We start from the raw sequence: 12,020 nt of genomic DNA on the forward strand, positions 1-12,020 counted from the left end.
AACATGCGCAACATGCTGGAGGAACTCAGCAGGAAGGGCAGCATCTGTGGAAATGACTGCTGTTCTTTTCTGACATAGAACCTAGAATAGTACAACATAGACCCTTTAGTCGACAATGTTGTGCCAAACTGATTAAACTAATAATTAAGTAACTTATTTATAGAGCACTTTTCACAGAAACGATTGTAGTCAAAGTGCTTTACAATTAATAATTAAATACCTAATCCCTTCTACTGACACAATGTCCATATCCTTCCATTCTGCACATTTACAAGGTTATCTGAGTGCCTCTTCAATGCTTCTATCATATTTGTCTCCACTACCACCCATCTCAGTGTATTCAAAGGCCCCACTGACCCAGTGTCAAAAAATTACTCCATGCATCTCCTTTGAACTTACCTTCTTTCACCATAAATGCATGCATGTTTAGTATTAAACATCAACCCTGGGAAAAAGACACTTGCGAACTTTGTAAGCCTCTCATAATTTTGTAAACCTTCTACCCTGGTCTCCTGTCAGGCACCACAGACATGCGAAATTGCTTTGTTATTCCTCTGAAGAAGTAAATAATAATACAAAGCCCTAATGCTAATGTCATTCCAACAAATTCAGCATCATCATCCCAAAACTATACAAATCACCTTGCTGAGTCTTTCTGGCACAAGTGCAGAACAAGAAATCTATTTTTTCCCTAGATACTACAGCCACACTAAAGCTTTATCTCTGGCACATAACAATTATCCCAGTACCTAACTGCAGTTCACAAACAACAGATTAGGTGAGAGTGTAATTAATATATTATCTACAGGATAACATAATGCTTTATCTAACAGATCTATGGCACACAATAGTTCTTAAAAAATGCACAACATGGTTAATACATACTGAAGATTAAAAACACAATGAAATGATGTACACGAATCAAAACTCCATTTACAAGACAGAAATTGGATTTAATTTCCTGTTTAAAAGACAGAATTTTATTCTCACAAAAACAGAAATTCATTAAACCTTCATCAGATCAAGAAACATCCATGGAACAGAGCCAACATCTGAGATCAAAGGTTGGATGGGCCTTTGGCATGCCACGGTACTGGTAGAGGCTCTTCAATCTGACAAGTAGGCTTGGTTTTTCTTTCCATGAATGCTGCCTGGACTGCTGTGTTTCCAGAATTTGCTTTTGATTTTCAATTAATTACAACAAAAATTGACATAAAACAATGAATAACTGAAAACTTCAGCAATGTTAAAACCGCTGTTTCAGTTTAATGTTGGGTTATACATTAACATAGAAACAGTACCGCAGAAACAAACAATAGGATGAACTGTTGGAAATAACTTACAGATAGAGAACAACCAGGTGTGCTGAAGCAAGTCCCATATCGGGGATCGTAGTCAATTCATTATGATCAAGCCACCTGAAAGAGATAATAAACACAATTTGACTATATTTCATTACAAATACTAACTTATTGTGTGAGTGAGAGCGCGACAGCCAGAAAAGAGATGGAATGTCATTTAATAAATAACTTTGCTTTGAATCTTGTTTCTAAAATTTCCTGAAAATTTAATCATCAGTCTATATATGAAAGGTAGAGATACTGTGAAGGCTGCACAAAAATTGAAAATTAAGGCAGTTAAATATAGACAACCATTTTGCTGATAAGAGCAAGTAGTGGTGTGGAGAATATCTTGCACACAAAGCAAACTGATAAAGCTAATTTTGCAATTCATAAGGGTACTAAGATTGCATATCTTTAGTTTCCAGCTCAAATATACACCAGTGTGTGATAAGTGCTCCTAAATGATCTCACCTGGATTTAATCAATATGATTAAAATTTTTGGAAGATTTTTAAAGTCAGACTGTGACAATTATTCACTAGATGAACAAACTTAAAACTGTTCCAAGCTCTCAACTTGTATACTCTCCCACACAAAATTTAAAAAAATACTAATAATCATAGAACATTTAATACTGCTCCTTGTGTCCTTTTCCAACATAAAATATTTTTTATGCTTTTAGAACATCATAAATGCTGGTGAATTGGAGATACTGAAAAAAATCGTACATAACTTAAACCAGATTGTTTTCTATTTCTCTTGCTCAGTTTATCAGTTATTCTATTAAATGCAAAGAAGATTCAAAGTTATTATTAAATAACATTATTCTGCTTATAAACGAGTAGCTTTTTTCTCTTAAATAATCAAGATGAATCATTTATGAAGATTTTCTCCAGCAATGTAAAATTGTATACAAAAATCAACTTATGAGGTGAAGTATAAATAAAGAATTATTCAAAATAAATTTTCAACATATAACTCCTTTGAATTGCTTAGCATGTCCAACAGATAGCTTTATAACTTCAACATTTCACATCAACTTCAAGAGTTCACATGTACTTACACTTCACGAAGGTTGGGCAATTCTGTGAAAGCAGTGGGATTGATTGCAGTCAGTTTATTGTAACTCAAATTTCTGCAAGAAAAGTATATGCAAATTAGACTTTTTTCCTGTCCAGGCTAAAATGTGCTAATATTGTCAAATTTACTTCAATTGCATTGTAAACTGCATTACAAGTAAAATGGTATTTTATCCGTAAGACAATGATAGTCGTGAATGGCTGAAAAAGTTTCTTTCACACAAATTATTCCTGACACACATTTTTGGTATTTTAACCAGAAGTTTACAATTTATTAGTAATATAGTTTAAGTACTAATTTACCTATCTATAAACCCTTCATGTTTAGAGTATAAAGAAGTTCAAACTAATTTGAATAAAGCTCTTAAATTGTAGAAAAACAAAGTCAATCTATTTCACTTAGATACACAGCAGAGAGAGAACCAAAAACAAATAATCTGGAGGGATGACTAAAATTTTATCTGAAGTGAGCTTTTAAGAGCCTCAAGAATGAGAAACAGTAGCAAAACATTTTAAAAAAGGATTCCAAATAGACAGATTAAAAATAGCAATGAAAATAAAGAAAGTTGTAGCTTCTGCAACAAGATTTAAAAAGACAGGACAAGGTTATGAAGAAATTTAAACATGAGGATAACAAGTCTAAATTTGAGGTATTGAGTGATTTGTCTTTTACTGGCCTCTACTGGCTCTCCTTAATTGACTCGGGTTTTCCCCGCATGAAAGCTTATTTTGTCCCCAAGTGGTTCTTAATAACTTCTTTTCCACTAACATTAAGTCCAGATCTAAGAATACCGAGCAGTATAGGTTTAAAGGCATAATTCAAAAACTAAAAGTTTGTCCAGCTAAGTCACTCAAAAGGATTTGTTCGCATCACAATGCAGGACAACACAAATTGTTCTGTCCTTTAAAACAAAACATAAATTTCCAGTGATAAAAAGAAATGCTTGAATTAGCCAACTCTCACTACCCAAAAACAAAATTGAATTTACAGCAGCAAACCTAGAAAGGCAGCATTTTATGCACCACTACACAATCTTAAATGTACCAATTATTACAGAGACTTCACCTATAAAATCAGAATTAGTGGCCAGATTTCAATCTTGTATTGCCTGTTTCACTCCACTATCAGATTAAAGGATTAACTGTTCTTTCTTGCAGCAGAGTTTCTCTCTGATCACCTCAAGGACAACAGTACCTCACTATGCAGGTACAGGTGCAGTGATAAAGTTCTTACTCAATCTTTAACAAGGAGAAAGAAAAGATAAGGCAGAAGGAGATTTCCAACCACATCAAAGGGATTGACAATGAAAAGATTAACTTTTGCTCATGACAGCCTTGGAATTAAGCCAACCACATCAACAAGCCACCAATAATGTTGCTGTACTATGCAATGCAAAAACAGCTACACTAATCACCTCACTGAGCTTGTATGTGGTAAAAATCAGGAGGGCCTGCATTGTGGAGATGAGTGGCTGAGAGAACTACAACTTGATTGAAGATCCATCCACCATTTGCATGCTACCTACTCTGTAATTAAGTCAACTGAAAGCAAAGTATGAAAGGTACTGGATTATGTCAGAGTAGTGTTCAAGGATGACATTGGAAAACTCAAACACAGCATTAAATGAAAATGCCACATCTAAGTTTTACAAATCCCATCCAGTTCCTTATACCATCCATGATTAAAAAGTACCCAGTGAACTAGATTGCATGGAGGCTAAAGGGATTCTTTCCAAGGTTGAATGGCATCCATGGGCAATGCCAGTGGTACCAATAGTCAAGAAGAATGGATATGTCAGGATCTGTGGTGATTTTAAGATCAACCTAGTACTGAAAGTAGATCAATAACCTTTGCCAAGCATAAAGGATATCTTTGCAAACCTTTCTGGAGGAAAACACTTCAGCAAAGTGTAGCAGAGGCCTACCTACAGAGGGACATGGAAGAACAGCCCAAAAGTGTTTCTCATCCTAAGCACTCACAAAGAGTTGCATCACTACAATAGGCTTTTTGTGGAGTAGCATCTGTACCTGCACTCTGGCAGAAAGCTACAGACCAGATACTGCAAGTCTGCGAGACACTCAATATGACCTGGATGAGGAGGACAAGGAACATCTCCAAAATCTTGAATAATCTAAGTTTACCTTCATTACTGATCATCAACTACTGGTGACCATAGAAGGGTGTTCCACTAACAGCAGCAGCATGAATGCATAGATAGGCTCTGTTTCCTTGGAGGACACAAATACAAGATTGAATTTAAGAGGACAACTCATCACAGAAATGCTGATGGATTGTCCAGTTTACCCTTGGAAAAGGAAATACAGGTCGACCTTCACTAATCCGACTACCTGTAATCTGGTTCCTTCAATAATCAAGCACTAACTTCAAATTTTCTGCGCAACTGTAATTTCAAATTTCCCGGGCCACCATACCAATCTGCTGCGCGTTGTTTTGGTTGAGCTAGATCTGTTCACATGTTGGCACGCTCTTGTAAGCACAGACAGGCAATTCCTGCTCGTTTTCCTGCATTTATTAATATAATTTGTGTGAGGCGCAACTACCCGCCTCACCCGCTAGCAGCGGGGGAGCTGGCACGCGCTGGGTTGGTCCGCCTTCTTGCCTGCCTGCTGGCAGACGCGCACTACCCTCCAGTGTCACCCGGCCGGCGCACCATTCTCTTCTGCCTGCGACCTCAGATCAGACGTGGCGACCCTCTGAATTTAAGCATATTACTAAGTGGAGGAAAACAAACTAATGAGGATTCCATCAGAAACTGCGAGTGAAGAGGGAAGAGCCCAGCACCATCACCTGGTGGTCGCGTGAAATGTAGCATATAAAAGACTTCCTTTCTCCATCTTCTGCTTCTGCTCACCTAGATGTGCTGCCACCATCAACAGTTTTTGAAGAAACTGTTGTGCCAGTTTCAGCACCAGTTCCTGATGCTTCACTCAATTTTCAAGATGAAGATGTTGATGATCCAACTCCGCACTTGCAGACATGTAACTTTGCCTGAATGTATATTAAACATCTCACTTTAGAAGCGGAAGTGCTCAGCCGTTCTGTACAAGTTAATTCCTGTACATTTACCTGTACCCTTTATTTTATCTGTGCCTGTACAGTATATTACATAATTAAAATTTCACTTGCTACTCATTTAATATTTCTGTTTCATTATTATCTAACTTGTACTGACTTACATGATATTTTAAAGGCATGATGAGGCAGTTAGCTATTGCTTTATGTGATCCTTCTGTAATTCGGCATTTTCACTAACCCGGCACTCCTCAGGTCCCAATGGTATCGGATTATAGAAGGTCAACCTGTACTTGAAAAATTTGCAAAAGAGGGCACTCTTGACATATTCTCCCTAATGCAAATTGAATGAGTACCTATTATGGCAGAGATGATCCAAAAGGAAACCAGAAAAGATCCCACACTCTCAAGTCAACATGTCAACCCAAAATAGCTGGAATGTGCAGCACAAATTCCAATTCCTCAATTTTTATGAACCCTGGGATGAACTTGCATCTGATTGGGTGGCTTTATGTGAGGATTGAGAGCTTGCTGTATCATCCAAGTTGAGAGCTAAAGTGTTGAACAAGCTGCATGCCAGTCATCTAGCCATGGTCAAAATGAAACTGTTGGCTCAAAGCTTTGTCTGGTGGCCTGGGATAGATCAACAGATCAAGCGGTTTGCCATGCACTGTTTGGGATGCAAACACACCAAGAGCAACACCTCCATCTTTGGGAACGACCTGATGGCCCTGGCAGAGGATTCATGTGTATTTTACTGGAATATTTATGGGCACAAATTTCTTGGCAGCAGTGGATGCAGTTACAAAAAGTGGGCAGAAGTGTTCCAATAGCCTCCACTACAGCCTTGCACACTGTTGATGTATTGGGGAGCCTCTTTTCAAAGACTGGTATTCCATAAAACTTAAGTCAGTGACAATAAATCACAGTTTGTTGCTAAACAATTTCAGTCATTCCTGAAAATGAATGGAATAAGACTTATTACATCTGCACCATACCACTCAACTGCAAATATTTTGGTGGGAAGGTTTGTCCAAGCTCTAAAGAACAGAGAGAGCAATGTCAGCAGAACACACTACACCGCCACTGAATCAGAAGCTTGCCAAATTCCTCCTTGTATATCACAATGCAGCACACTTAACCAGCAACTCACTGTTCCTTGGTCATCCCTTACCCCCACGCTTGGATCTCCTGAAAAACAATCTCAGAAGGAGATTGGACAAACAGCTGAGAGAAGTTGAGGTTCCTCAAACAAATAAGTTCAATGTTTCACTCCTGGACAAGCAGTCCTGGACAGCAACTACAGAGGTGATCAGAAGTGGGTATCTGAAAAGATTAAGAACAGAACTGGACCACCCCCTACACAGTGGAGATGGCATACAATCAGTTGAAGAGAGTAGAGTCAATTGTTGGAGGAAAAAAAGTGTCAAGAACTATCAGAACCTCTTCCAGCAGTCCCAAAGTCAACTCCTACAGCCACCACAGGGGCGGCCCCAGAACCTGAGATTGTTTCATAGTCACAAGTCTCACCTGCCAAGCAGAGTGAAGCCCCCCTTCCCCCATCCTTGTTAGGAAAGACATTATACCAAAATAGTAAGAAATTCTCCACAGTAATTAAATATTCAGACCTGAGTGGAATAAATTAAAATTTACTACGCTGTGGATGTGTATATAGTAGTTGTATTATATGGTATACCATATATATAGTTGAGGTGCATTCTATATTGAGTTGGAATATATAGCTAAGCAGAGGTGAATACTGTATATTTAATATTTCAGTAGTATTTGTGCAATATTGTAAATACATTGATTATGCATTTTTACTTGTTCACATAAGAACAAACGGTTTATATGTAATGGTTATAGGTTATATGCAAGTAGTGCATGAATGACATATGTCATTACACCACATCATATGTACATGCTTCACTTAAAGAAAAAACAAATACAGAAGTATCCTCGTCTCCTGTGTCTTTCGTTTGTTTAGCTTATGGAGTTACAAAACATAACAGTGCTCACCCTCTCGTTTCCGCACCCTCTCATTTCTGCAATGCTTATTTTTAAATCCACAAAAAAAATAAAAGAAATAAATGCATTGCATTTTATTTTATTAGGAAATAATGCCTAATATCAAGCACATTGTGAAGAATTTAGGATGTCATTACCAATGTATTTCTGTCTTAGTTTCAACTGTTAAGACTGCTAAGTGTATAAGATGATGAGAGGCATTGATCGTGTGGATAGTCAGAGGCTTTTCCCAGGGCTGAAATGGTTGCCACAAGAGGACACAGGTTTAAGGTGCTGGGGAGTAGGTACAGAGGAGCTGTCAGGGGTAAGTTTTTTTACTCAGAGTGGTGAGTGCGTGGAATGGGCTGCCGGCAACGGTGGTGGAGGCAGATACAATAGGGTCTTTTAAGAGACTTTTGGATAGGTACATGAAGCTTAGAAAAATAGAGGGCTATGGCTAAGCCTAGTAATTTCTAAGGTAGGGACATGTTCGGCACAACTTTGTGAGCCGAAGGGCCTGTATTGTGCTGTAGGTTTTCAATGTTTCTATGCTCCCAAACACTGCATTTATGAGTAATACAGTCTCTACAGATTTAACTTTGAAAGGTAATCTTGAACCACACAGGAGTTTCCAACTGGATTCTTTAGTTTCAGGTATCTCTCTCAGGAAAGACACAATTTTGATGAATTTGTAGGCAAGTATAGGCTAGCCTAAGATTTAAAACTTGAAGACAGATTGTCTTAACCACATAAATTCCTTGAGGTTTACAAAAGTCAAGAAATCAGGCTATTAAGAAAATGTTTTGCCTCACCCAGGATATCTGGATTTTGATAAAGTAAATGGGGAGAAACTGTTTCTAAAGGCAAAATGACCGAAGAATTTATTTTATACATATACATAGCAAGCTATGATTCCATGTAATTCTAGGGAGAAGATGGAAGCAGATTCAATAAAATGACAAGAATCACAAGAATTTCCTTCTGTTAAAGGAAAAATACGCTGGGTTATGAGAAGGATGCCGAAGATTGCAGCAAATTCCATAGCTCTTCAAGTAGCAGACATCATCTTGGCTATACTAACTAATACTAAGATTGCATGGCTGCCAGGTCATTATCCTCCACTTATCACAATTATGGACGGGCACTTTAAAGCGTTTCTTAGTTATTTGTTGGTACAGCATAGATTTACATCAAAGGATATTTGAAGATCAAGATTTTAGACTTCATGCAAGATTCATGGTCTACTAGGAAGCAGTAAAACCTGCCCTCCTTTATGCTTTCAAGGCCCTATGCAACAGCATCTCAGAAAACTAGAAGACTAACAAAACAAAATCCTACAAATTCACTGCAAGGACAAGCAAACCAACATCAGCATCTTTTCCCAGGCCAGCATTCCCAAAACCAAGGCCCTCAGCTGTACTCAGTCATAGTCCAGGGCCCTCGACTGTACTCAGTCATAGTCTAGGGCCCCTGGTTGTACTCAGTCAACAGTCTAGTCACATTGCTCACACACCTGGCAATAAGTGGAGACACTCTATCATGACATTACAGCCAGACAGAATTTCCCAAATTCCCTAGAAGAAAAGCAACATTCCTGGAATGTTCCAGCCCGTAAATACTGAAAATGGAGGAGGAGCAATTTGGGATGGTATGGAGAGCTTTGAGGCCATGCACTGTGATCACTAATTACATGCTGGAAGGAGAGGACCCCTTCACAATCAAAGATTCAAAGTACATTTATTATCAAAGTATGTATATAGTATACAGCTGTGAGATCCATCCTCCTGCAGGCAGCCTAAAAACAAAGAAATACCATGAAACCCATTTAAAGAAAACATCAAACTCCCAACGTATGAAAAAAAGAACAAGTCACACAAATGGCAAAAAGCAAGCAAATAACACGCAGAACATTAAACATCAAACTGCAGAGTCCTCAAAATGTCCAAGAGTGTTCAGTTTAGTTCAACTCAATTTAGCAGTCACCCATTTACTGCGGAATGCAGATGCAGTCCACGCCAAAGCATCCCAATCAGAAACCCATGTAACATGAAGCACAGTCCTCAAAAAATAATTTCACAGACTTGGACAGTGCAAATCAAGACTCCTGCACATTCTTCCAGTAGCAGCAAACGAGAAGGAGACAGGTCAAACACAGGCAGACAGGGCTGAATACCTACTCAGCTTCCCCTTACTGGCCACCAGCTGAATAATCTGTAAAAGAGTCTATGGAGTCATTATGGGAAACACAGTCTCCTCAGAACCCACAAAATCAGAAAGGATATCAGTCACCCTCCATCCCAAAAATCTGTCCAACAGAACGGGTTGATATACGTTGGTATAGGAAGTGTAGTAAACTATTTTGTTTGATAAAGAAATTTTGCAGATACAATTTTAAATCAAAAGTAGGCCAGTTAAATGAGGATTTTTCCTTCAATTACATGTAAAGACAAGATAGATCTGAAAAACCATATAACCATATAACAATCACAGCACGGAAACAGGCCATCTTGGCCCTCCTAGTCTGTGCCGAACCCTTAATCTCACCTAGTCCCACCTACCCGCACTCAGCCCATAACCCTCCACTCCTTTCCTGTCCATATACCTATCCAATTTTACCTTAAATGACACAACTGAACTGGCCTCTACTACTTCTACAGGAAGCTCATTCCACACAGCTATCACTCTTTGAGTAAAGAAATACCCCCTCGTGTTTCCCTTAAACTTCTGCCCCCTAACTCTCAAATCATGTCCTCTAGTTTGAATCTCCCCTACTCTCAATGGAAACAGCCTGTTCACGTCAACTCTATCTATCCCTCTCAAAATTTTAAATGCCTCGATCAAATCCCCCCTCAACCTTCTACGCTCCAATGAATAGAGACCTAACTTGTTCAACCGTTCTCTGTAACTTAATTGCTGAAACCCAGGTAACATCCTAGTAAATCGTCTCTGCACTCTCTCTAATTTATTGATATCGTTCCTATAATTCGGTGACCAGAACTGCACACAATATTCCAAATTTGGCCTTACCAATGCCTTGTACAACTTTAGCATTACATCCCAACTTCTGTACTCAATGCTTTGATTTATAAAGGCCAGTGTTCCAAAAGCCCTCTTCACCACCCTATCTACATGAGACTCCACTTTCAGGGAACTATGCACAGTTATTCCTAGATCTCTCTGTTCCTCTGCATTCCTCAATGCCCTACCATTTACTCTGTATGTTCTATTTGGATTATTCCTGCCAAAATGTAGAACCTCACGCTTCTCAGCATTAAACTCCATCTGCCAACGTTCAGCCCATTCTTCTAACCGGCATAAATCTCTCTGCAAGCTTTGAAAATCCACCTCATTATCCACAACACCTCCTACCTTAGTATCATCGGCATACTTACTAATCCAATTTACCACCCCATCATCCAGATCATTTATGTATATTACAAACAACATTGGGCCCAAAACGGATCCCTGAGGCACCCCGCTAGTCACCGGCCTCCATCCCGATAAACAATTATCCACCACTACTCTCTGGCATCTCCCATCTAGCCACTGTTGAATCCATTTTATTACTCCAGCATTAATACCTAACGACTGAACCTTCTTAACTAACCTTCCATGTGGAACTTTGTCAAAGGCTTTGCTGAAGTCCATATAGACTACATCCACTGCCTTACCCTCGTCAACATTCCTCGTAACTTCTTCAAAAAATTCAATAAGGTTTGTCAAACATGACCTTCCACGCACAAATCCATGCTGGCTACTTCTAATCAGATCCCGTCTATCCAGATAATTATAAATACTATCTCTAAGAATACTTTCCATTAATTTGCCCACCACTGATGTCAAACTGACAAGTCTATAATTGCTAGGCTTCCTTCTAGAATCCTTTTTAAACAATGGAACCACATGAGCAATATGCCAATCCTCCGGCACAATCCCCGTTTCTAATGACATATTAAAGATCTCCGTCAGAGCTCCTGCTATTTCTACACAAACTTCCCTCAAGGTCCAGGGGAATATCCTGTCAGGACCCGGAGATTTATCCACTTTCAAATTTCTTAAAAGCGCCAGTACCTCCACCTCTTTAATCGTCATAGGTTCCATAACTTCCTTACATGTTTCCCACACCTTAGACAATTCAATATCCTTCTCCTTAGTGAATACCGAAGAGAAGAAATCATTCAAAATCTCTCCCATCTCCTTCGGTTCCACACATAGCTGACCACTCTGATTCTCTAAGGGGCCAATTTTATCCCTCACTAACCTCTTGCTTTTAATATAACTGTAGAAACCTTTCGGATTTACTTTCACCTTATTTGCCAAACCAACCTCGTATCTTCTTTTAGCTTTTCTAATCTCTTTCTTAAGATTCCTTTTACATTCCTCGAGCAATTCCTTTACTCCATGCTGCCTATATCTATTGTAGACATCCCTCTTTTTCTGAACCAAATTTCTAATATCCCTTGAAAACCATGGTGAAACTAATTTTTGTTCGGTAAGGAAACCAGACAACTGCAGGAAAAACTGGTAAATAGAATGAAGACAGATTAACCATGATCCA

The 12,020-nt window shown here is 38.7% G+C and overlaps 1 protein-coding gene across 1 annotated transcript in view; it reads right to left on the minus strand.

The window, feature by feature from the left end:
- The window catches only part of lrig1 (leucine-rich repeats and immunoglobulin-like domains 1), an 89,680-nt gene that overhangs the window by 45,388 nt on the left and 32,272 nt on the right, over positions 1–12,020 (minus strand). Inside the window, exons 2-3 of the mRNA XM_059944280.1 lie at positions 2,406–2,477; positions 1,344–1,418 (exon numbers count right to left, since the gene is read on the minus strand). Coding sequence (XP_059800263.1) covers positions 1,344–1,418; positions 2,406–2,477 — 147 coding nt within the window. The remainder of the gene's footprint in view (positions 1–1,343; positions 1,419–2,405; positions 2,478–12,020) is intronic.

The sequence above is a fragment of the Hypanus sabinus genome, chromosome 19 (genome assembly GCF_030144855.1).
Source record: "Hypanus sabinus isolate sHypSab1 chromosome 19, sHypSab1.hap1, whole genome shotgun sequence".
NCBI classification, from domain to species: Eukaryota; Metazoa; Chordata; class Chondrichthyes; order Myliobatiformes; family Dasyatidae; genus Hypanus; species Hypanus sabinus.